Raw genomic sequence first — 25,932 nt, 5'->3', positions numbered from 1 at the left:
CAAAAGAAACACACAAGGGCACTGTGGGAATGAGTGTACGAGTGAGTATAGACTAGACCTAAAAATTGAGCGATTCTAGGTAAATCAATGTCTTTGCCTGAAATTAAAAATAAGTGACCTAAAAATGTGAACATATCTGCAATGAGAGAAAAAAAAAATGTATAGTGTGTTGGTCTAGAAGGATCCTAATTACATGCTCCGCCCCAACCCCACCTCCCACCATCAGGTCTATATTATTTTAATTTTGACTCATTACAGCCTTCGTACTCTGGTGTTCTAGATGTAGTGCCTTATACGTGATGCTCGTTGCAGGAAAGACCCAATATGAATAATATATTACAGAATATAAAAGAGAAATAAGAAACAACTGGAACAAAAGCTGCACACTCACACAAAATGTCAAAAACCAGCATCACAGTCAGTCTCATGACTACATCACACATACTTGCGTTCTTTGGATAACAGCCTCGCCATTTATGAACGGAGCATACGCTTTAGTTTGGAGTGTACTAATTATGTTTAGGTGCATAACGTCATTAGCTGCCAGATTTGCTTGGCTGCGCTTAAAGAAAGAAAATAAGCGCACGTGAATCCATATTCATGAAGCCTCTGGGTCAGGCTGCATGGTTTCCTAGGCTTCAAACAGCTGCCGATTTTTATCAGATAATGTATGTTTGCCAAAGAAAAGCATTGACAAAATTGCTCGATAAACGACCGCACCAGCTTTAATAGTTTACCAAACTGTCAAGCAAGCTTATGATTACTGTATCCAAACCCGTGAGCTTTCATAAGTACTGTGTGGGAGATCTGTCAGGAAGGGGTACGACTATTCCCTTTTTAAATGAATAAAAAACATAGCAAGTCCAAATCAATTTTACATTCCGCTGAAACAATAGGGAGATCGCCGGTCGCTGAGAATTGTGAGCAACACACGGCGTAGGTCTCAGATTAGAATCCCAGCAAGGCCACCTCACGCTTATTCTTGTCAGATCAAACAAGGATGTGGAAAGCCAATAGGTGCCCCCTTTGAGAGTTATTGCCTTGGCAGTGTTTTGTAGCCATGTCGTACAGGAGCGCTGATGAACTGCAGTGTGGGAAGAACTAATTTAAGAAAGCGGTATGATGCAGCCCGGGCTAATGTACTTTCAGTTTTTTTTTTTTTTTTTAAACTGCATTAGTGCTGCATGCATCATAGTCTTTATGAATATTCTTTGTAGCCATACTAAAAAAAAATTGCCAAAGTTGACAATGCCCAAGCCGTACAGCATGAAAAAAGGCAATGCAGAGCCAAGTCTCAAAGGTTTGCTTTGGCATTGGTATTGCCAGTGTTTGTTAGGTCTCGGAACACCACCTCCGATTCAGAGCAAATTAATTAATCTCTGCATGCATGGAAAAGAAAATAACATGACACTGACAAAATACTTATCACAGAAAGAAAGCAGTTGTGTCCATGTCTAGGGGAAAATACAATTGGAAGCAGATAACATCTGACGTCATAATAAAAGCACATAACCCCCCGTTGTCACAATAAACATCGGTTTCAAAAGAGAAAAAGGTATGTGTGTGCACAGTAAAATACAGCTACAAATGGCAGGGAAGAATAACGAATAAAAGTAGTACCTCGGTCACAGCATGACCAGTGGAAGGACATCAATCAAGCTGAAGCAATTAGCACTTGGTTCAAGCTCCAGCCGAAAGAAGAGAAAGTGAAACCAGCACACTCTGGACAGTTAGAAGGCATCAAGTAAGAGTGATAATGAAGCAAATAAATAGTAAGCAATGGGCAGGCTGCAAGCCCTTGATTGTATACAATCTTTCCTGCAAGCGAGAGCATGCAGTGCATGTGCTGTCGCAGGGAATACCTACAAAATTACCTCGAAAGCAATTAATTGCACAGTAGGAATACATAAGTAGTTAATGTCATTGGTGGTACCCTGTGCTTTTACTGTCAAATTGAGATATGGCTGCGAGGAATGCTGATGCCCAAAATGGAAAATGGGTGGGGGGGGGGGTAGAAGAGGGGGGAGTATGGGTGTGTGTGACAATTTACATGAACGCTGTGCAGAAGTCATTGCAGTTTTAACTGAAAGATGTAAGAACATGAGCTTTATATTATCCAACCTTCTGCTAGACTTTCATTACCAGAAAGTTCAGGCACATGTGTGAATAGGAAAGGGGGTCTAGCAGTTGGCATCACAATGATAATGGCTGTATTTTTTATGGGTTTGCTGTGGTATGTAAATGGATATCAACTACTCAATAAAATAAAGTTCTTCAGAGCTCTCTTTAATCACAATTAGTGAGCAAAAGTATATATATCACAGAAAATTGATAGAAATAAAACATTTATGGTTAACATCTATTATTAAATAAAAAATAAGGTAAAAAGTAATTCAAAATATTTTCTAGGAAAAGTTAGGATCATTCCATCAAAACGTGGTGGATATCCCAACCTCCATATTTACAAGTGCCACAGGCTATAATTCACTTGTAATATGGAGTATCCTCCATGCTTTGACGGAGCATCGTGTTCACTAAACTCTAAATACGGTGCTTAGTAATTATACCTTTCAATATATGCAAGATTCAACAGAGCCACTAGTTTATTGTGTTACACTCAAATTAATGTTGCATTTCCCACCAATGATCAAGTTTCTCATCGTTAACTATAATCATTCAGACCCTCACCAAATAAACTTTCAATCAATCCAAAGTGATAATTCAAGTCACCATCTAGTTTATCTTTCCTCCCTTTTTAAGTGAATGTGCAAATAGAGGGCAGATACGACCTAAGATGTTAATGATTAACCAGTTACTTACGTTCGGGAATGCTGTTTCTGGTGGATTCTCTACCCACAGACTCCTCACACCTTTAAAATACTCACTTTTAGAGTGTTCCTCGGGCTGGATCTAAAAAATGTAATATTTGTGTTCTTGCATGCTTCTAGTTGGCACAGTGCAGCTCCACATTGACCTCATTCTGCCCTGGAAGGGATGGAGCAGAGCTGCATATAAGCGCCACCCCTGTGCAGCAACATCAGTTTCTTGCTAGACCCCATCCCCCCCAGACATGGAGCCCAGCAAAACTGGAGGTACGAGAGTGTACGTCTCTAAACAGGGACCTTTTTAAATGTTAAGAAAAAAGCCCCTCCACAAAATGTGGAGGTGGGTGGACAGTGAAGAATCCACAGGTAGAGTATTCACCAGAAAGAGCATTACCAAATGTAAGTAATTTGCTTTTCTGATGGATACTTCTATCCACAGATTCCTCATCTTTAGAATAAATACCAAAGCAGAACCTCCCCAAGGTGTAGGATCTGTGGATTGGACTTTCCAATGTCCTTTCTTTGCCCCAGAGAACCCCACAAAGAGCTGATCATCCACCCAATGGGGTGTTATGTGTAGAAGTGTAGGGCTCTTTTAGGGTCCAATTGATGGACCCTTTCAAGGGGTGAGGTGAAGCATAAATGTGTTGGAGAATGATGGAATGCCCAATGTGAAACGGCATAGCAACGTTTGGCAAAAGAGGCAGCCCTTGACCTCAATACCAGCTTGTCGGGGGAAAGGTGGTGCTGAGTGGCTGCACTAAGAGCGCCTCAAGCGCAATCATGGGACGAGCTGAAGTGATTTGCCATAATACAGGAAGTTTTTAGATCCAGAAAGTGCAGCAAACAGCTGGCATGGGCTCAAATGGAGAAAACAAGGAAGGTAAGGACCACATTAAGGTCCCACAGGGTGATCACAAAAAGGTTTGGGAGGGAATATGAGTGTCAAAGCTTTAGTAAAAACAAATATCAACGGGTGATTTAAAGAAGGAAGGCTGATCCAGGAATATCAAAAAGGCAGATAGGGCCGATAAATAACCTTTGATAATGCCCACTGCAAGGCTTTGCTGGGTTAGAGACAAAACAAAAAAGTAACTCATCCAACAGTTAGGCTTGTAAGGGGTCTGTGTTGCAGGCTTCACACCAGGATACAAACTTGTCCCAGCGCCCAGCAAAGATAACTTTGAAGCGGGACACCAGTCCGGAAGGATGATATCCATAACCTCTGATGGTAGACTGAACACAGTCAGCTACCGCTCCTCAATCTCTGTGTACGGAGGAGCATGTTGGGGTGCAAAACCTTGCCTTACTGTTGTAGCAAAAGAGTTTCCCACAGTGGTGGCCAGATGGGAGGACAAGCTCGTGCTCAGATGTTGTGGGATCCACACTCTCCTGGCCCAAAACAGAGCCACTAGGATGACTTGATTGTGGTCATTACTGATCTCAGAAATCGGGGCAGGAAAGGCAGCAACTGAAAGCCATACATGAATCCTGTGAACCACTATAATCTAAAGAGAGCATTCCTGAGAGCTCTAACAAGCAAACTTTGAGACTCTGTGCATTTGATGTGGAAAGCGAGGGTCATTTCCACAGCTGGAAGATGCTGGCACAAACCTCAAGAAGCCACTCTGTCCTGCTTTTTGCAATACAACATGGCAGCAGCATTGTCCAAGAAAACCTGCACTAGCTTAGCCCTATTGAATTACAGGAAGGCATTTGACACCAAGCGGATGGCCCATGGCTTCTAGAGATGAATGTGGAGCCAGAGCCCAGAGACCTCTGATCTCATCCTCTCCCAGCTGACTGCCACAACCAAGCAGGGATGAATTAGTTACCACTGTGACCTCACGTAGGGTAAGGGAGCAGGGTCGGCTGCTGTTCTGAATGCAGTCAAACACCACTGCAGGTCTTGTGCAATCTCCCCGGAATCCTGGATGACATCTCACGGGTTGGTGCTGTGCCCACTGTGACTTCAGTTCTCACTACAGAGCCGACATACTCCGCCTGGATGAATGGGACAAGCAAGATGCTCGAGGCCAACAGGACCATAAGTCTCAAAGCTGCTCTCATAGAGATTTAAGACCACAGCAGAAACATCACAGTCATAAGCCTGAATGTCCTGGAGTTGTTGTGGAGAAAGGCCCTAAACAACCCACTAATGGGGAGCCTTTGTGACAAAGTCAGGTAAGACTTGGGCCCATTGATAAAGAACCCCAGGAAATTTGCCATCATGTGGAGGAAGTCCAAAGTTGCTTGTGCAAAGCTAGCCTTCAGCAGCCAGTCATGAAGGTAAGGGAAAACTGGTACGGCCAACCTCTGAAGCTGCGCCATGATCACCACCATCAGTTACGTGAACACCAGAGGGGCTCTGGTAAGGCAGAGAGATGCACAGCAAATTGGAAATACTCTTGGCTGACCTTGAACATCGGGTAGCATCTGCAGAACTGTAGGAGGGCCACATAAAAATACATATCCTACAGGTCATTGGAAACAATCCAGTTGTCTGGATTCAGGTCTGACAGAACTTGGGCCAAAGTGAGCTTACTGAATTTGTCCTTCCAGGGGAGGGCATTTAGGGGGCACAGATCTACAACAGGATGAAAACCTCCACCCTTCTTCGGCATGAGGGATTAGCAGCAGTAGCAACTCATCCTTTTTTCTGAGGCCAGTATCATTTAATGGACCCTCAGGCCAATAGAGCTTGCGCCTCTTGCAGCAGCAGGATGGAGAGGTGTGGTCAACTGGTTGACATTAACAGTGTATCCACAGAGGTAACCACACCACTAGCCTCAATCAAGTCCATGTAAATCTTCGAACTCCAGCAATATCAGGGCCAGATATCAGTGGGGAGAAGACCAGTGTGAATCTTGGAGCCAGAGTGGAAGTTGGCAGCAGAGTCAGTACAGAACCCAAAGCAGGTTTGAGGGGCTCCAATAGTGTTGAGGACAGATCTGCTAGCTGTAACACAATTGGAGGCTCCTACATGTTCTTGGGGCTAGAAGATGCACCAGAAGGAACCTGATGACTGACAAAGGTATGCAGCATAACCTCCAGAGTCACCAATGGCCTGGGTAATTCAGAGCGCAAAAGGACCAACTGAGGAATTGGCTTTGCAACTGGAGAATGGGAGCAAGAATGGTTGGCATCCAACCCTCTTGACTTTTCTTTGGACTTAGAGTGGCAGGTTGGGGTCAAGCCCCACTTCGACTTTTTACATTTCTTATTAGACATGGACTTAATGGAACCTTGACTGTGGAAAGGACCGGTTCAGGGAGTGGCTTTCAGAGTGGAAATGAGTCTGCCTCCTAGACTTGGAGCGGGAACTGGAGTGATGCAAGGTCAGAGACTTTTCAATGTTTGACAACATAGAGCTTCACTTCAAGGTAGCAGATCACCTTCAGGTGCAGGAAGGAACATTCTTTGCATGTCTTGGAGTTGAGCCCTAGACCCCAAGCCCTACACCCCAAGCACCAAGAGCAAGCCTCGCGTGGTGCCACAACCAACATTGGTTTTCGACAGTCACAAATTGTTTTGAACCCTGTAGTCTTCAGTGTGGACATCATTTCCTTGCAGACTGGAAAGTAAACAATGAAAGAATGTGTATGAGGATCCACAGCTCCGCCCCTTTGTATCAGTTGACGAAGGCATGTAATAAAACTAACTGGCATTGCCGTGCAGAGGTTACTCTTATAGGAGTCTCTGCTCCATCATTTCTGGGCCATAATGAAGTCAATGCGGAGCCTCAAAGAGTCACCTAGAGGAGCACAGGAGCACTGCTAAGAAAATTTCCAGATCTCATCTGTCACTGCAGGAATATACAAAAAGTGAGGAGTCTTCGATTAAAAGTATTCACCAGAAAATAAAAATCTGCATTACAAAGTCAGATGGAGAAAGCATCTCAAGAAGAATAAGTCTGACAACATGCAAGATGTCAGCTCACTTTCTCCAAGCCCTGCCTCCCCACCTATTGAGACACTTTTACATTTTTACCTCATTGCTTAATTAATTGTTCCCTTTGCAGGGTAGTATTGTGACCAAAAATACTTTAAAAATTAAAAGTGCTGTGAATAAGAACAATATATTTAATTTATTATTAATCAAGTGTTTAAAATAAACAGTTCAGATGTAAGCAAGCAAGGAGGCAAAAAGATATAAAATTAAAAACTGAATTAACTTAAAATATTTAGGGTTGTCTGAGTGATGGGTGGAATGGGAGAAATGGAATGGGAGTGTGGGAGATTTCAGCGTATCAAAATATCAAGACATGAAACTTGACCATTGATATCAACGGAGTTGCATTTAACACTCAAAAAAGGTACCACTTCCCAAGTATTATTTTATGGTCAGAGTCCTAAAAAACGTGTAGTTTTATGTGAGGAGATTTAAGCCTCTGTTTGAACTTACACTTTTTTTTGCAATTTTCAAATATTCCCAGTAGAACACCTGGAAAGCAGAGACAGGCCTAGTTTCTCAAGGGGTGCTTCTGGGAAAGCCAGGTGATATTTTTACAGCTTTTCTTTTTCCCCAGTGTTTAAGTGTACATAGTGTACAATTACACACTGTTAAAAGAAAGCCTAGAACACACGCGTACTTTTTTCCTCAGAAAGGATAAACATTTCCAGATGAAGGGGAATGGGTTCAACCCTTTGGAGTAAGACTAAGGGCCTCATTTGTAGCCTGGTGGCCTTAAGACCACCAGCCTCGTGGTGGTGGTCCGACCACCACATTAAGACCCTTAGTGGTGAGGCTGCCAGGATTCCGCCGTCTCTACAGAGATCGGTGATCCAGACAGGATGACGGTGGGTGGAGGTCACAATCCACCAGGGCAGCCTTGTTCTCCGCCAGTTTACTGCCGTGAAAAGGCTGGCAGAGAACAGATGCACAGGGTAGAAGGGGGGCCCCTGCACTGTCCATGCACTTGGCAGGGGCAGAGCAGGGGGTCCCTCTGCCCAGCACCCTCGCAATGTTCACTGTCTGCTTGCAGACAGTAAACATTGCGAGGGTGCTGGTGCACCCTGCAGGGGACAGCATAGCTGCCACTTTAATTAGAGCCAGAGAAAATGCTGCTGCCTGTTTCCCGCTAAGCTGGTTTCAGCCCGTCAGCCTAGCAGGGAAACACCTAATAGATATGGCGGGGTGGTCACCACTTTGGCAGCAGCCAGCCTATCGGGAGCTTGGCAGACCGGCTATCCCGTCCGCCAAACTCAAAATGAGGCCCTAAATGTATCCAGGGTGAGAAAGGGTCGTACAGGATTTAGGTAATATCCACAAACAAGCAAAGCAAACCATTCCTTTTTCCTCCCACTCCTCAACCCTTTCGTGGAGCTTACTACTACCAAATGTCACACAGTTGTGTTTTAGAAAATGTAATTGCGAAAAACAGGCTAAGATGCTCTTGTTTGGTAGTGACATTAAGAAGTTTAACTGATGTATACAGCTACACTGAAAATGTTTTTCTCAATTATTTGAGAATGCAATTTGCAAGAGAAACATGTACTGGTAAAGCCAACAGAACTGCTCTATGGGACCTTCTGACTTTGCCAATTATTTCTAGTGATGCTCTGCAGCATGGTGTTCGAGAAAACAAATAAAAACAAAAAAAAACCTTCAAGAATAAAAGAAAACAAGCATTTGCAATGCAATAGGTCTCGCATTTGGGAGAGTTAGAGCTACCAGCATTGTACATGACAATGTCTTTTACCTATGTGTTTTGGTTTGGACTGTAGTGGATGTATGCCAGGTGCCACAGCAACCCTCCCAGGCCTGTCGCTGCAGGAGAGAGGACACAACAAGGCCACCATTTTGGGAGTGCTTTTACCTCATTATTACAGACTGGCTGTGATACCCTAGAGATGCAACCCTTTATAGTATGTTCACCTACACTTTTATAGCACCAAACAAGCCACAAAGAGGCACCTTTGTGGCATTTAACCCAGAGTATGAGGGGTCAAAAGAGTTAGGAGCAAAGAAAAGGGGGCAGCCATATATTTGTGTGTGTTACTCTTTCAAAGAAATTATTTCTCTAAATTGGCAATACGAGCCTAACGTTCACAAACATTGAACAAAGAGAGTAACAGAAGAGGCAGCTTAACTGCAAATGAACTATAGCGACTTTGTTAAGCATGGCACCTGCTTTGCAGAGCTATGAAATGGCAGAACCTTTATTACCAAGCGCTGTATTAACAAAACAAGTTATCCAGAGACTGGCCCAACAAGAACCAGACAAAGAACCCAAGGGGAGAGGGTGTGGCGCAAGGGCCACAGCTGCCAACCTTGGAGCTGGGGAACACTGTTCAAGTCTTATCGCCTGCTCAACATCCTGGGCAAATCACTTAATCTCCCCCTTGCTACCAAAAATGAATGTGTTATTGTGTAATGTAACCGTTGTTCATGTGAAGCGCTGTAATATCTTTGAATTGAGTTTGTGGTAACTGAACTCTATTTGAAGAGGCCCAATTTACATCCAAAGGCTAGGTGCTTTTTGCTATCAAGCTTGAGGCCGTGAATTGCTTGGATCTGGAGTCATGACTCCTTTTCCACCATTTTGGAGACAACACCTTTTGTCATTATCTTACCTAGAACTAACTTGCGTGCTCGGTTGGTGACCCTCCAGAGGATATCAAGAGCATGTGCTATTGCCTGGTGTTAAGCTCTACTCAAGTCAATTTGTTACTGCACCCACTGCAGAGGTCTTGACAGAACGAGAATGTCACAGATTACAATCCTGACATAGCTTTCACATCTCCTTATCTCTGGAAGGTCGATGCAAATAAATTCTAACAATTTTGTTATGAATAGCACCTGCTTTGCAGCGCTATGAAATGGCAGAACCCGTATTACCAAGCGAAATGTCAATTTTTTTTTTTTTTTTTTAATCAGTTATTACCAGACAGTCCCAACACGCACCAGACAAAGAACCCTAGGGGAGAGAATGTGGCGTAAGGGCCAGAGCTGCCGACTTTAGATGGGGAACATGGTTTGAGTCTCAGCGCTGACTCAATATCCTGTGATTCTGGGCAAATCGCTTAATCTCCACTTGCTACCAAAAATGAATGTGTTCTTGTGTAATGTAAATCAGTGCTCATGTAAAGCGACTTTGTATCGAGTTCGTGCTATATAAAACTGCATAAATAAAGAGCTCCAATACTTTTGTGTCCAGTTCGCGCTACAAAAACAGCAAAAAAAATAAATTAAAAAGACCCTGCAGACTTTGCAAAGAAGCAGCAAGATGCCCGATACCAAGGAAGACAAAGAGACAACATACCACCATCAGTGGAGCTGCGAGGCAAAAGAAAAAATAGTGCACAAACACAAAACTATCTGGCTGATCGTGCAATAATCCATGTAACAGGGCCAGGTTCCAAGGCGGTAACAAAACAGCCTCAGGCCAAACGTAAAGCTTTTACCAACGACATCAAGGGATTTTTGAAAGGCAGGCCCAGGAATGAATTAAAGTGATGAGTGTGGTTAAAGTCCACAGAATAGATAACAACTGCTTCTGTGCTGATATTCTTGACCTAAGAAGGTGCTAGGATGCAGCTGCTGTGGCTGTGTCCTATTGTAGGCACATGCACCATGCATGCATGCGCCCACAAAATACATTGGTGCTGTGTTTTTCTTTTTATTTACTGGTCCACGTTTGACTAACTAAAAAAATAAAAGTGTTTTCTTTTTCAAAGTGGATGGGGAGGAGTAACAAAGAGAGGGGGTGGAGTAACAAAGAGAGGGGGTGGAAGCAACAGAGAGCATGGAGGGAGGAAGGATCACAGAGGTCAGTGTTGGAAGCAGCACAGAGTGCGGCAGGAGAAGTACGTAACAGGTGAGAGAACAACGTGGAGAGTGGGAGAACAGACGTAATGAAGGGGGAGAAGAACACAAGGGCAATCACAATATGGAGAGGTGTGGGTGGAATGCACATGGTTGAGAGCAACATGGAGAGTGGCGGAGGAAGGGAGGCAGCAGGTAAACACATGCACTTTCATAGAGTCTTAACCGAAAAGAAAAAAATGAGTGTCTGAAAAGTAAGCAGTGGAAAGGCGCAAAGAGGTCATGCTCTGGTGGAGGGACAAACACATGAAGAGTAAGGAAAGTGTACACCACAAGTCTTCAAAGTTGGATCGACTGCGTTCCTAAGTTGCTTACTTAACAACATGCCACATAATACAAGGTAACACTATTTTCTTTTTTCACTGCACAGCAATTAAAATGTACAAGGTAACAAAATATGAAGTTTATGCAAATGTGAATCTGCGCAACAAGACTCACCCTAAGGTTCACAGTGACATCCTAACAGAGATCTTTCTCAATGTTCACATATTGATCTCCATAGAATAGGTCGACTGGTCGATAGATAGCTATAGACGATATGTAATTGATTCTTAGTTTCTGATATGACTTAGCTTTAATCAGATGAAAATGGTTGTTAAAAAAAGAGCTTCTACAGGAATTGAAAGCTCTGTCGAGTGGAAGGGTGATGGTGGTGGATAAGGCAGGGAGGTGGTGAAAGTGGTGGTGAAGATGGCGACTGTGGTGGTGAGGGTAGTGGTTAGGAGGTGGTCGTCTTGAGAGCGGTGGTGAGGGAGGCACTGCTGGTGGTGGGTATTGTAGGGTGGTGTGTAAGGTAGGTGGTGGTGGTTAGAGTAAGGTGGTGGTTAGGAAAGGATAGCGGTTAGGGAAGGACGGTGGTGATTATGGTCAGATGGTGGTATTTAGGGTAGGGGTGTTGGTGGTGAGGGTAAAGGTGGTAGGGTGGTGGTGCTAGGGATAGGTTAGTACGGGCAAGGTGGTAGCAATAGGGTAGTGGTGGCAGATTTGTGGGCGTGGTGGTTAAAGTGGTAGGAGGGTGTTGATAGGGCAGTAATGGGGTATTGGTGCTGGTGGTGCTACAGCATTAGTAGGGTGGTGGGTGTAGGCGGTGTCTGCAATTGGTGTGCCTGCATATCTGAGCAAGTGTGTGTGAGATTGTTTAGATGTTTATGATTGCATATTCCCCCAAACAAATATAATACTAGCAATATTGTTCAAAAAGACTACATGAAATATCATTTTAAACAGGCAAAGGGAAATATTGAAAATGGGCAGCTCTGTCTCATGAGTCCAAACATGTTATGCATCCACTTGGCAGCTCCAAACAGGGATACATGAACATCAGGGGTGTTGTGAAATCACACCTATAGATTATTAGGTGGTGAGCCAGTGGGCTCCTTTAGGGTTGTCATGGGTGCCTTTTGTGGCACACAGTTACAGTAAGTGTTCCACTTCTCTCTGACCTCAACAGCCACAAAATTCCATCATGCGCTGTAGTGGATTCTATTTAGTTTTATTGAGAGTCGGGAGTTCAATTAACTTTCTGGCTTGCAGACCTGTGCCCCGTCACCTAGTGGCTTTTAACTTACTTAGCCTGCTCTGTTTTAGCGCAATTATTTAATTATTTCTTCCAAGATGGATGCTATGTTTATAGTTAGGAAAATGTTTTGACTTCACGTTATCAGTGACGCCTTCAGAGAGTGGCACTATCAGCGTCAAAGACAAGTGATATACGTAAGCATTCACATCATGTCCCTTTCCTACTTATGTGTGACAGGAACATAATGTACTTTTGGAGTGAATTGTTTATTTAATTGCCGCCTCAAGCATGCCTCAATATCTATTGTTTGGCAACATACCTGGTCAGGTAGTGGGGTCTTTGTATTCACAACTCTCATCTTCACAATTATGCTTCTTGCACTGTGCATTATCCTACTTATTGCGGATTGCAGTCTTTTTAATAAATCTATTAAATCCTTCCTGCATCTCTTTCATTGCCTGCGTGTGACAGATTTGTTGCTTATGTGAGAAAAGGGTAATCTCCGTCCCACCACGACTCCCCTGAGATGTTGCACTCCAAAGTCCATGCATAAAGGCTGCCAGAAATCATGTTTTACTGTTTGGGTTTTTGGTGAGGTACTACTTGTGAGCCAGGAGGGTTGGGCTGACAGGTAAGTTGTGTTGTAGGATTGGCCTTGTCGCAGTCAAACAAAAGTGCTGTCATCCCTAAACCAGCAATCTGGACCTAGAGCGACTGTCCAACTACAACAGTGCAAGCTTGGTTGCCACAAACCTCACATCTTGCTTTTTTTATGAAAAGGGGGATTAGCCTCAGTAGGGTACACTCCTTGACTTTTTCGCACACCTCTCTTCATACAACATGCAGGGGATAGGCAGGGGGAAGAGAGCAGGCAATACCACAGAGCTGTTTCTATAGGGGGGGGGGGTGGACAGCCTGCAAACACATGTACTGTTATTGAGCGCAACAACTAAAATAAAAAAAATAAAAAGTACACAAGCAGTAGAAGGACACTGGGCACCATAAGGAAGCAGTACTGGGGCAATGCTCTAGGGGAGGGACAAACACAGTAAGAGGAAGTGATGTGTGACTAAAGAGAACCAAGTAAATGAAAATGACAATGAAACAAACCAAAGATAAGAATTAGATGGCCTCTAAACCCCTTGTAGGTACACAAAATGTCTCGCAAGGGACGGTGTGCGCGCCTAAAAATGTGTTTTTATGCGAGACCTACAAAGATACTTTCTTCCGCATCAGTTTCTGATTAATCCCCTTATATCAATTTAGATCACCTCTAACAATTTTAAAAAGAGTGATAATTGATGCTGCTTTGGACTAAATATCGGAGACGTTGTTATATGTATTTGCCCCAACTTGCAAGAAGAATGGCAGAGACAGCTTAGGAACTGTTTTTGCTCAGTGCACTTGTACTGCATCTGAAGCAATGACATTCACTCCAAGTAGAATTCATCTAAAAAGGATCGTTTGCACTGTAAAGTTCAAGAATGCAATTATCTGCCATTTTTATGCTATTTATGTACTAGCGGTAAGATTAGAATAACGATTTGAATTAAATATCATATGCTTACACGAAACCTAATAAAAGGATTACAAAAAAACAATAAATATCATAAAAAGGAATGTTATAGTTTTTCTTAGTATTGTGTTTATTGTTCTTCTGCAATGCTGCCAAGCGGCTTTGAACACTCACTTTAATGATCTGGAAGCCCATTGACTGGCAGTTAGCAGACATGCTTGGTGGGGGATGTGAATATTCTGCTGTTGCTTCAGTTCCGAAATAAAATAGGGTCAAGTATGTGTTTGGTGATTTAGAGCATCCGCCAAAAAACAGCCCGGGTCCAGAGTTAAATCTGGGTTCCGTGCCCTATCTAGAGAGGGGGAAATCGGAGGATTTCTGATGATGCACCCTCGTCTAGTTTCACTGCCGACTTGTCGGCCGACCCACACTGGGCTACCCATCGCTCGCTTTCCCCGCCTTGCATTGTGGACCTGGGCAGAGAGATCAACCAACATAGCCCCACAGCCGCTTTGTGAGTTTCTTTTAGAAAAAAAACGTTTGCCAAGTGAGGAAAAAAACACACACACTGTGCAAACTGCCCTGGCCACAATGAAACGGTTTTACAGATGGACTACACAGGCAGACCTGGAAAATACGACTGCCAGCCGTCCACCTGGGCAGAATAGGGCACTGGCCTCCGTTGAGCGGGGCTGCTAGGTCACCGTCCGAGGTCTAAATTACCGCTTCGCATTTTACTCATTGTGCCCCATTTTTAAAGCGGACTCGACAGATCCTGACAAGTACATTTTGAGAGGCACTTTAGATTTTTGTTTTGGTGAACTGCTTTGCCGTGACACAACTCATCCGCCTTTTTCAGTCGGATGGTATTTTTCCCAGAACCTGCATTCCATCAATCACGTACTAATGTAAGAAAAGTACATTATGCCTAAAAAATACCAATATGTATACTAAATATAGGAGTTGAGCAGCTATGAATGGCTGTAGACTGATGCTCTCATTTTATCACGTCTCGAGTTAGGTATAGCAGCAGCAATTTTCATAGAAAATTGTACAGTAACTTCAAACCACATATGTCCTCTTGGATGGGTATAATGGTCACTCCATTAAAATAGTGGGATACTGCATATTAAAATAAAAATTCTTATGGTTGATTATATAATTTTAAAATGCGCTTCTCAACTAATTCCATCACGAAACACATCTAGAATAATAATTATGCAAATTACCAGCAAGAAAGAACATAAAAGAGCCACTTCTAGTATACCGATTTCATGCAGCAAACACCAAGGCATCTCATTACAGCAGATCTAATGATAATGCAACCGTATTCCATTAGTGAAGCCATAATCATAATGGCATTGTTAGCAAATTCATAACTCGAATGCCGCATAAGAAAATGTGTGCGTGATCATCGCTGCAATGAAGCATCAAATTTAAATCTACTTACTACAGTCACACGAGAGTGAAATCGCTGCTCCTCAAAATAAATCAAAGTAATTTCAGTTTCCCTGCAAAAGTGCAGTAAAATCGAACAGCTCACGTGGAGCGGGAATAATACATGGTAAATACAAATGACAGGAGACATGAAAGATTCGAGTCAGAAACATGACTGAAAATCCACACCAACCTAAGCAATACACTTGCTTTGGTGTTACAAATGCACTTAAGACTTGGTTGAGCTTCACTGATGTTTCACCTTCAGTATCAACTTAAAAAGTAAGGAAAGAAAATGAAATGTATAGTTCAGCTGTATTCTTGGGTTTGTTATCATACACGTGTTAAAGCAGAGCGGCTTAAGCGCTGGTGGTGCCCGGTGCGACACTTTTTTGGCACCACCCCAGCTCATGGCCATATCCTCAGATTCCCTCACTACCACCCGGCAAAAGTGCCCCATCTCTCTCCACAGCCCCTCTCACATACATTTCATGTGTTTTAAAGCACTTGTAAAGCCTGACTTTGTTAATCCACTCAGCTATCCACATAAACTATAGTTCTCTCCTTTACAACAGGCATATTAACCCTCTGCGTTACTTTATGGCGAGTCAAAGCTTCCGCTAGACAAAACTCTCATCCCTTTCCATAGCAGGAACATTAATCACAAGAGGTATCTTGACATTTTAACTGTTTCCTGAAGGCTGGACTCACAAGGAACTTTTCAGCTGGTGCTTTTAAATTGCAAGATTTGTAAGTTCTTGTTACACAGCGCCCCCCCTGAAGTCAGGCCCCCCCCCAATCCAGGTAAGCACCCGGTGCAGCCACACCTGTTCGCACCGCCCTAAAGCCGGCCTTGTGTTAAAGCATATGTTACTTAGGGTTATGCTTTACAACAAGGCCAATAAATCTTTTAACCCAGCATGAATGGGTGAGGAAATAGTTCAATCAAAACTTCTTCAATCACAATTTAAAATGACCATATGAACCATGTGGCCACACAAGGAAAACTCCAGTCTGAAATAAAGTGAAGGGGTTTCTTTAAAAGCTCAGACAAAGTCACGTAGACAATACTCAAAACAAAGTTATAAAAATACAGTCTCACCATGGGTTGATCAAGCCGATGAAAAAGATTCAAACAAAATATCATCAAAAATACCAACTGTCTCCTTCAGTCCTTTTTTATTTGCGAGCAAAGCAAATATCAAGAAAAAAGAAAACTAAAAAAAAAAACGTTTTACTTAACTTAAAGTTCAAACGTTAGTTGCAAATATATATACATATATATATATATATATATCTTTGTTTGAGCTTCTAGAATGTTAACCAAGTTTTTCTCTAGCAAATGTTCAAAAAGCCTCCAATAAAAGTTCAAGTGTTTCTAATAAATGCTCAGTTAAAAAAAAAAAAATCACCAATATACACATCCAGTGTATGTCTCAGTTCATCAAGTGGCAACAACATTTCAAAGTCCAGTTCTAAAGAAGAACACATTTAAGAATGCTGAACTAGATACTTATTGTTAAAACAAAATGTTGTAAATTCTTTCTCCCAGTCATTTGCTCCAAAGTATTTCCATTCAGGTGCTGTGCACTTTTGACTAGGAACTCTCTCTTTGATCTCCAAGCTACTGGTTTATCAGCATCACTGCTGCTGTGACCAGATTCTTCAGTTTTTTTCTGGTTTAATTGGGGGCACTTGCACTACTGGCACAGCGTTCTCATTTGATCATTTGTCTCCGGGAACAACTCTTTCTGCTACTGCAGTAGGTCCTTTGTCAGCCTTAGAGCTTTGCAAAGCCAACTGCTTCTGTCCTGACACTTCTGTATCAACCACTGCTGTTGACTCGCTCAGACCCTCTCCTCCACCCCAGACCGCAATTGGGCTGCATCAGCCTCTTGCATTATCCCAAAAGCTTGGCTAACCTTATCCCTTTTACTCACAGTAACCGACCCTTCGGGTGCGGAGGTTTGTGTCCAGGGTGAATCTAAGTAACGTGGCTGCCATATGTAGGAACACATTTTCCCATTGACACAGAATGGGAAAAACCCTTTGATACATCTGGGCCCTGGTGCTGTATGACAGTTTGGCTCTGAATTGGTCCTGGTTCATGCCACTAACTCACGTTTAGACTGGTTATTGCTTGTTTCTCTTGGCAAATGACAGCCCTCTATGAGGCTGAGCTTCAAATTGGGGCAGAACATCCAGTCCGGAATGAGAAGCAGACATTGCTTGAGGTGTAGAATGCCTAGAGCAGGGGACACTTTCAAGTAATATGACCTTTCCCAAGCAGCGCCCTGTGACTGCTAAGACTGTAGCAGTGACCTCTCCTTGTGGTGTACCCCATAGGGCCCCAGGAATGTTAGCTTCCTTTAGCAGCATGTCTGATATAGGACTCAACAGTGTGAGGTTTCTACCAGCAGTGCCCTGTCAGTAGTGTCACCACAGCACTGTGAATAGCTGACCACAGTTCTGTAGGACTCCATTAGGGTTAAAGTCCTTACTGACCTGACAGTGTGGTAGGAAACCAGCAGTGTGAGCTTCTTCTCAACTAGAGATGAGCAAGCCAGATAAGAATGGAAACTGGCTCCAGTTGAATATGTACCCTGACCCCGCCATTGCACCATGGAACTAGTATCCCTAAATGGAGCTGGACCCAGCACCCCAGACAGTGCCTCTATTCCTCCCTAATGTTCATAAAAGACAAAAAACACTGAATACAGGACAACTAAATGTAAACTGGAATTCAAACAAAGAACGTGTATTGAACACTCAATTTGTCCGGTTGAAGAGCAGTAGTCTGAGTACCACCTCTCTGGGATCTCCTGCAATCAACAGGACAGAGAAATTTCAGGCAAGTCACTTTACTTCACACTCCTATTTTCTTGACCAACTAATTTGGAAGCACCATGAAGTAAGTTTGTTCAGGGTGCACTTTATAAAACTCCTAGTTGGGCTAACGGAAATATGCTTCACATACATTAGTATGGTTCCCCATATATACAGTGGTCATGACAAACTGACATTTCCTGTTCACTGAAAGAAATGTCATTAGGACAAGTTTGCGCTATAATAAAAAATACAATACCACAGCAAACATATTTGGTCCCAAAACTTGCAAACAGTCACTGATAGGCAAAAAAGACACCACTCCTCAAGTGTAGATGTGTGAGTGGCAGAGAAGCATGAGACAAATTAATTCCCTGGAAGCCACAAAGGCACACCAGCAATCTCAAGAACGACTGGGGATTTAATGTAATTCACACTGGGCCTCAAGAATCTCTACCTTTGTCCCCGTTCCCTGCCCTGTCCCAGCAATACCCCTCCTCTACACTGGTGCCATAAATTCTGCTCAACAGATATGTTTTTATTTACCTTATTGTATACCTAAAGTAAACAAGGAACACCTCTGCTCCGCTCATGTCTGCCTGTTCTTCAGCACACTGGCACATCCACAAATGTTCTCTATCTTCAGTTACCTATTTACCTCTAACATTGGGTTCCGGAGGAGAATGCTACTGCAAATCTATAAACAGCTTCAACGCCTCATAAGGAGTAGTAAGCGCTGTCTAAATACAATTTACAATTAGAGTTTTTTTCTTTGTAGTGCTTCATCAGTGTCGACAGTGTCCTTATGAGGAGAACGACATTAGAATTGGTTTCTTCTGTAGCACCTGTGCCATGCACTAACACAACAAAGCAACCATAAAAAACTACACTGATTTCAGACTTCAGAGATAATGTTTTTTTGTGTGCGCGGCTACCACTGATTTGCACGAGCAATAACAGCAGCATCTGTGCCCTCTGTCCTTTACACAAGGTAACAACAACATGGTGAAAGTGTTACACTTGTTTTCCTGAAAAAGAACTCTTGCTTTTAAGATAGTGATAAAAAAAAACAAAATAAACCTTCTTACGAAAGCAAATGTAAAAATGTCTAAACATTTATCGACAGCCATGGTGATATTGGACTCGCCTTTTTAACTGTTTTCAAGTCCTTTAACTGGATAGCACTACTGGCTCTGTGTTCTCTCTTTATGTGGCAAATCACTGCAGCATGACAGGGCAGACTATTTTACCATCCTGCTGACAGAAAAAAACATGACTTGCTATCACTCTTCCCCTTCACCTAAACTATGCAGTGGTTCCCTAACTGCGTGCATCTGTGTGCGGCGCCCATGGCTAGTTTTGGCAGGACACAGATTGGGATCCACTGATTTACATCACCATCCACATATCGACCACATTGACCCACTTCTAAGGATGCACCTACCATGCATTGCTCTTCTTTGGGACATCAACTGAAAATCATCATCACTTAGATCAATTACAGAAAACTGTGATGCCAACTGATTCACGTCTACATGAGTAGCCCGATTTAAATTCTGTAGGGAAACATTTGTCTGTTGTTGGGACATTGGTACTTGTGGAACGTACATCTGCTGTCTTTGGGACACATTTCAATTTTGCATTTGGGGTTTCTAAACTCTCTGCATTTAAACCCAATTATTGCCTTGTGGTTTTAAAATTGCATTACTCTATCTGATTAGTTGCACAATTAATGGGCTACTCTGTCCTCCAATGAAAGAAACAGCCACAACAATGACATAGATTGGTTCTTTTCAAGGCCTGGATATCAACACCACTCTGATCTACAGGGACACCCCATCCTCTAGCTTGCTGCTGATAACCATTCCTTTGCACTGCCCGAGTTCCTTGCATTCCACTGGTATTTCCTGAAAACTGTTGAATGTGACTAGCTTTCTGTGCAGCTTTCTATTGCATCACCATCACTTTCTCCTTCAACTTTTTCTGCTTTAATTCTAATTCATTGCTGCAGTATTCTGCATACTGCAGGGTCTCATCAATTGGTTTGTTCTGCCAATAAATCACATGCTTCTGAATCATTTAATTTATGTCTGGCTTCACTCCCTGCACAAATCTGAACACAAATGACCCACATCCTTAGCTTCTATGGCTTCAGTACCGCTGAAATGTTTGAAAGCCTGCAACAATCTCTCATAATATGAATGTATTGACTCCGATTCCTGAGTCACCTTATCAATCTTCAGCCAATCAACGTCCTTAGAGGACATCTTTTTTCAAAATGCCAATCACTTTCTGATGCTCTTTCATCACCTCCTCAGACGTCGCTTTTGTCACTGGATATCTTGAAGTTTCACTATCAGGACAAATCGACAGCAACCTTACACTCAGTCCATAAATCACTCCGAACCACGTCAAACAAAGTATTCAAATCTTTCCACCGTCATTTTGAAAGTTTAAAAAATAGTTCTGTTTGCTTCTTCCGTTTCACTGGTTTCTCTCTCAATTTCGTGTAATCCTTTGTGAAAGACAAAATATCACTCCTACTACAAGGTACATAAACAAATCCACCACCAGGAATTTCTGTCATGGGAAGCATCTTCACATTTCCCTCACTGTGACTGGCTCCTGCCGGAGGCAAATCTATTCTTGTTTTCTTCTAAACTCTTTTCTTTGCCCATCTTCCTCCCCACTTTCTTTTAAATGTAAGTAATCAATTCTCTAATCTGCAGTCTCATTCTAGGCGGTCACAAGTTCCATATATCTTTGTCAGTAAAGTCTTCTCTGTAAGTTCTCTTCAAGGGTTTTGTTTTCACCAAATCAACATCATATCTCTGGGCTACTTCAGGTAGTCTGTCATATGCTTGACCTGCACATTTTGTAATGTCTTTGCACACAAACCTCAATTCATCTTCAGTATAAATCTCTAAATGAACAGGGTCTACATTTCCCAATATCATTTTATTTAATTCTAACTTTAGTCTGGGTATATTCAATGGCCTATCTCTCGCTGGTGTGTTTTCTGCACTTGCAACTCGTTCATCCTGTTGCCTCCCCAGGACTCAAATTATTCAGCTACTCAATTGCTTGGCAGCAAAGCCTCACAAACATATTGGATTATTCTGTAACATTTCTGATCTTGGATAACCTGCAATTGATTGATTCAGGGTACTTGCAATAGACATGTCACCTGGAGCGTTAAAAGGCAATCATCTATTAGAAGCACTACAAACAATTTAAATAGGAGGTTATGATCTGGGCACAAATTACGGTGAGGATCTCTGAGGAAACCTCACATCAGGGGTAAATTCTGTGACTTTCCAAAGACATAGGATCTGAAATACAAGTAAGGATCATTTGTCTCGGAAGAGAATTTATTGTCTCCACCTCTGAACCACTCGGCTTACAAATACCAGTGCATTGTTTGATGCAAACCCGTTCGAGACACTCTGAACATTCAGGACATTTAATGCGTGTGGATTATTCCCAGTTCATGCCTGGAGTGTAAAAAGGAACAACTGGACCTATTTTCACTAGAACGGTCAATGCATCTGGGTTCATATGATTCATTGGATTCTGCAGAACTGCCCTTCCTACACTTGGTCCTGTCAAAATAATATTTCAAGCTTGTCCTGTTTGATTTGGGGTAAAACTTTGCACAGGTTGATATGGACTGAAATTCTGCACTAACTGATTGGAATAAAAATTCTGTGCTGGCTGATTAATGATAGAACTCTGTACTGACTGGTTTGTGGTAAAGCTCTGAAGTGGTTGATTTACATTGTCAATCTGTCCTATTCAACTCACATTTGAAACTGGCACTTTCTCATTTGGGGTCTGTTCAACTGGTGCAGAAGGTACTTCAAAAGGACACAATTCTCAGTGTACACTTGTTCCTATCTGCTCAGAATTATTTGGAGACGGAAAATGTAACAATAACCGATTTATAAAATCATCACGTGAATCACTCTCATAAGTTTCAGCTTTCTGTTCGATATCTGTCAACTACTGTGCTTTATTCTGTCTTTTTCTAAGTCTTCGGTTTAGTGCTTTCTCCATCGTCACTAGTAATGGCTCGATAGAACCTAGCTACTTTAATTATATCTGCTCTCCAATCTTTTTTCTGACTACCCCATCTTGCATCTGCTAGGTGACTAACCAAACTTGGCAAAAAGTAAGTAAAAAGAGTAGGCCTCAGCATTTCAGAAGCTCGGTCAAGGGTCATCTTCTTGGGTTTAGGGCAAAAATGTCTAAGCATACTGACTAAAGACCAACTGGGGAACAGTATATTAAAGTCCATAGTGCAAGATGGTTCACTCATCCTTCACTCCACATGACTCGGAAGGTGTAAATGTCCAATAAAAGTTCACTGCATGGCTTGGATCTGCAACATCAGTGAAGATTCCTGTTAATCAACATATAAAAGGCATCCATCTTAGCTCATCTGTGTGGGTTGAAACAATATTATACATAATCTGTTTCCACAGTTCCTGAATGTACTGTGCTCAAGATTACTTTCTCGGGCTCACCATGTGAAAACTAGGGCATGTATTACCAAGCTTACATTTTATGGGAATGAAGTCTGAAAGAAAAGTTCATGTTAACAAGAATGACTAAACATTTTTCAACACAGTCAGAAAATAGGGCCTGGAGGGCCCCACTTTAACTAAGCAAACGGAATTAAAATGGCACATTCATTAATGGCACATTCATTTTTATCGAATTAAGGTGCATGTAACACTCAAAATATGAATTCAACATTAATAAGCTTTGTCAGCATTCATGTTAGAGTAGATTATAAAAACAACTCTTAATACATTGCTTTAACTATAATGTTGAACTACAATCTTCAAATTTGTATGCAACTTTAAACATTTTCTTGAAAATCATTATCGTTTTAGTGCACACTATTTATTAACTTGATAAAGAATCACATGGAATTGAACTAATTTATTCTACAAGTAGTTTTAGGGCTATACCATCACACTTTAGTTCTCCATTCCACAGTGAATACACATTGATATAGGCTTTCAGTGCACCACTTTATAATAAATCTATCAGAGCTTCAAATAGTAGAATGCATGGATAGTCATGTATTGATGATGATGTGACATCACATGTGAAGTGCACACTTTTATCCAAACAGTAATGCCTTTGCATGCCTCCCTCTGGTAGTTGTTCCAGAAGGCATCAGTTGTCCCAAGCTTATTGCAGGATTATGTAATAAAGCAGGATTTAATAATATTGTTGAAATGGAAACTGCTGCGGGAACAGACCAGCCAGCTGCGCAAACCACAGCCTGAGGACAGTCTAACTCCTTCCTGAGACCGACAGAGAAGTAACACATTACTTTGGTTGCTAACAGACTGCAACCCCAACACTCCAAAGCCACAGTTCAGAGCCACTTGAAATTCCCAAAGAGACCAGGCACCCTCTAACAAACAGGGTGACATTAGGTGCCCATCTGACTGCAGCAAAGCCCAAATTCTATGGTGATGAGGGAGCAACGTGGAGTCAACTCAAGGGGGCGGAGGTTTGAGAGGGGTGTTTCTTTGGGGGTCTCAGCACACAGGCAAGAGAGCTAGAAAACACGTACACTCTCATGGGGCACTGAAAGAAAAAGAAAAAAGCAAATCATAACATTGGCAGGAAGCATACAAGTCAGCCAATCAAAAGGATGGTAAGGAGGCTATGCAACAGGGAAGGAACAAGTACAAGAAAAGAAAGGTAAGCCATTGAATAAGAAACACGCAAATGAGAATGGAAAAGCCAACCAATGGAAAGCAATGAGAGAAAAGCTGTCTGAATGGGAGACCTAAATATGAGGGACTGTACAAGGTGGATGGCATCACCACAGCCTAGGTTATCTCTTGACAGATAAAATGCATATTAACAAGAACCAGTGCCCCAAAAGATATTTCCCCCCTAGCATGTCTGGCACCTTAGGATCACACCCTCCTAGAGCTCCCCTGAACTGAACTTAGGTTTCAAGGAGAAGACATCCTTGGGGTTGTACCCCAGTTCCTTGTTCTAAGAGGTCATTCATCTAACCAGTAGGTGAACACTGGTGGATTGCAGATTGTTTCAAAAGGCAGCATATGTGCACATCCCCAGATCCATGACCCGTTCTAACCTGGGATGAGATAGTAGGGCTGCCAAAGAGGTCAATTTGGGTGGATGCATGGAACTCTCGCAATTCCAACTATATTTTTGCCATTTACCGCAAACAGATTAAATGAAACCCATGTTACTCTTACAGTAGCCATTTGATGCCGAAAAAAATGAGTATAACATGTTTTAGAAAAAGCTCCTAAGCAAAAGAGCACATTCAACCATTGAAAGTTAAGACTGCAGAGGTTGGAGGAAAACCATTGGCACCTAACAGACTGAGGCACCGAAACACTTAAATATTGCTAGAGATGATCAATTAGAACAATCAACAACGTAAAATTATAATATGTCCATACAAATCAGGAGCACAACTTACCAGCAATGGATAGGACTGCATCAAAACACTCATTTCGATAGGGAAGGCAAAGGCCGTCGCACAACATGATTTCATATCCCTGATTCCGTGCAGATTCTGCCAGAGGAAAGCAGTTATCACACCCCACTTTAAATGCCTGGGAGTTGATATGAAGATATTTGCCATTTCCACACCCTACCAATGACAAGAAGTGTTTGTTAAACTAGTGTTAACTATCTCACTGAGTTTTTTTGTTGCAATGAACATCCTGGGTGACTGGGGTGAAAATGTTGATCTGCAGTATGCTCCGCAATGTTAAAATGAGTTCATGGGCATGGTGTTGCTTACAGAATTATGTATTTATGCCACTTTGGAGAAAGGAGTGCAAAACAGAACAGAAAATGAGAGAATTCTTTTCACATGTGCCTGTTGGACACCACAGCAAACCACTTATCGCACCTATTCATACTGTATTGTGTTTTGTCCACCATGCCATCTGTAAACCTTGCACACCATACAATAGAGCACAAACACTGGGATGCAGATTGTTCTTTTATTCCTTGCTCAGCACATTTCCAGACACCAAATGCAATGCTTATGCCCTTACAATATTTATACCATAAGTAACACCGAAAAGCACAACCTAAGTAAATAACAATACATACTCAACCGAAAAAATACTACATTCATTGTAATCTCTTTCGTGGAGTTAAGGGTTCTTATATTCTCTGCCAACCTCCTAGGTGTTTGAGGATCACTTCCCTGGCAAGCTGCATTTATATCTGCAAACAACTGCTCAAACGCTTCGACCCAATCACCTCAAATCTGGCACACCTTAACACACTCTTCTTTACAGAAAATGATGTGCTCCTTGCCACTGAGGTATGTTTGTATGTTAAAAACTCCTCAGAGCTATTGCCGATAGAAAATAGCCATATGGGGAGGACCGGAGACCCCCTCCAAAACCCAAAAAAATCGTTAGACCACTCAATTAGAGAATTTTATTTTTTACGTTTTACGCCTCTTTGCAAACACTCTGTGAATGAAATCCACAAGTGATCTAATATGAGGGTTGGGCTTCAGTATAAACAGTAAACAGAGTACGTACTTAGGATCACTCTTCTGCCCAGACAGCTTGCTAACCATGATCAGCTTTCCCATAAGAGGCAACATGGTGCATAAATATGAATTTAATGTATTCCTTCCTGAGCAGAAAAATAATTTAAGTTCATTCCCCTCACATCTTTTTTTCCTGGAAAGAGATCTTAAGCATTGGCAAATCCACTAGGTCTCGCCTATGCAAGAGATACTGGCCTTGCCAATGTGTTTTAGCCATGTTGTACACCAGCGCGGCTCCGGTTCAGAATGGATAAAAGTTAGAGGCATAGAGGAGAGTGATCTGAGATGTTGTAGAGTGGAGTGGAATAGAGTCCAGTCACAGAGGGAAATATAGCGGGGTGGAGTAGCATGAAGTGGAGTGGCAACTCATGGTGTGGCATAGTGGGGTGGAGTTGAGTGA

General features: G+C 42.3%; 1 protein-coding gene across 5 annotated transcripts in view; it reads right to left on the bottom strand.

The window, feature by feature from the left end:
- LOC138250553 (probable tRNA methyltransferase 9B) overlaps positions 1-25,932 on the bottom strand; it is a 194,870-nt gene that overhangs the window by 23,034 nt on the left and 145,904 nt on the right. For 4 of the 5 annotated variants that reach the window (XM_069205542.1, XM_069205543.1, XM_069205545.1 and 1 more), the window contains one exon: positions 24,435-24,608. The exons of the other annotated variant lie outside the window; for it this stretch is intronic. In XM_069205542.1, coding sequence (XP_069061643.1) covers positions 24,435-24,608 — 174 coding nt within the window. The remainder of the gene's footprint in view (positions 1-24,434; positions 24,609-25,932) is intronic. 5 annotated transcript variants of the gene reach the window in all.

This window comes from Pleurodeles waltl, chromosome 8 (assembly GCF_031143425.1).
Source record: "Pleurodeles waltl isolate 20211129_DDA chromosome 8, aPleWal1.hap1.20221129, whole genome shotgun sequence".
NCBI lineage: Eukaryota > Metazoa > Chordata > Amphibia > Caudata > Salamandridae > Pleurodeles > Pleurodeles waltl.
The sequence above is the reverse complement of the archived record's forward strand: the minus strand, read 5'-3'. Positions and strand labels throughout refer to the sequence as shown.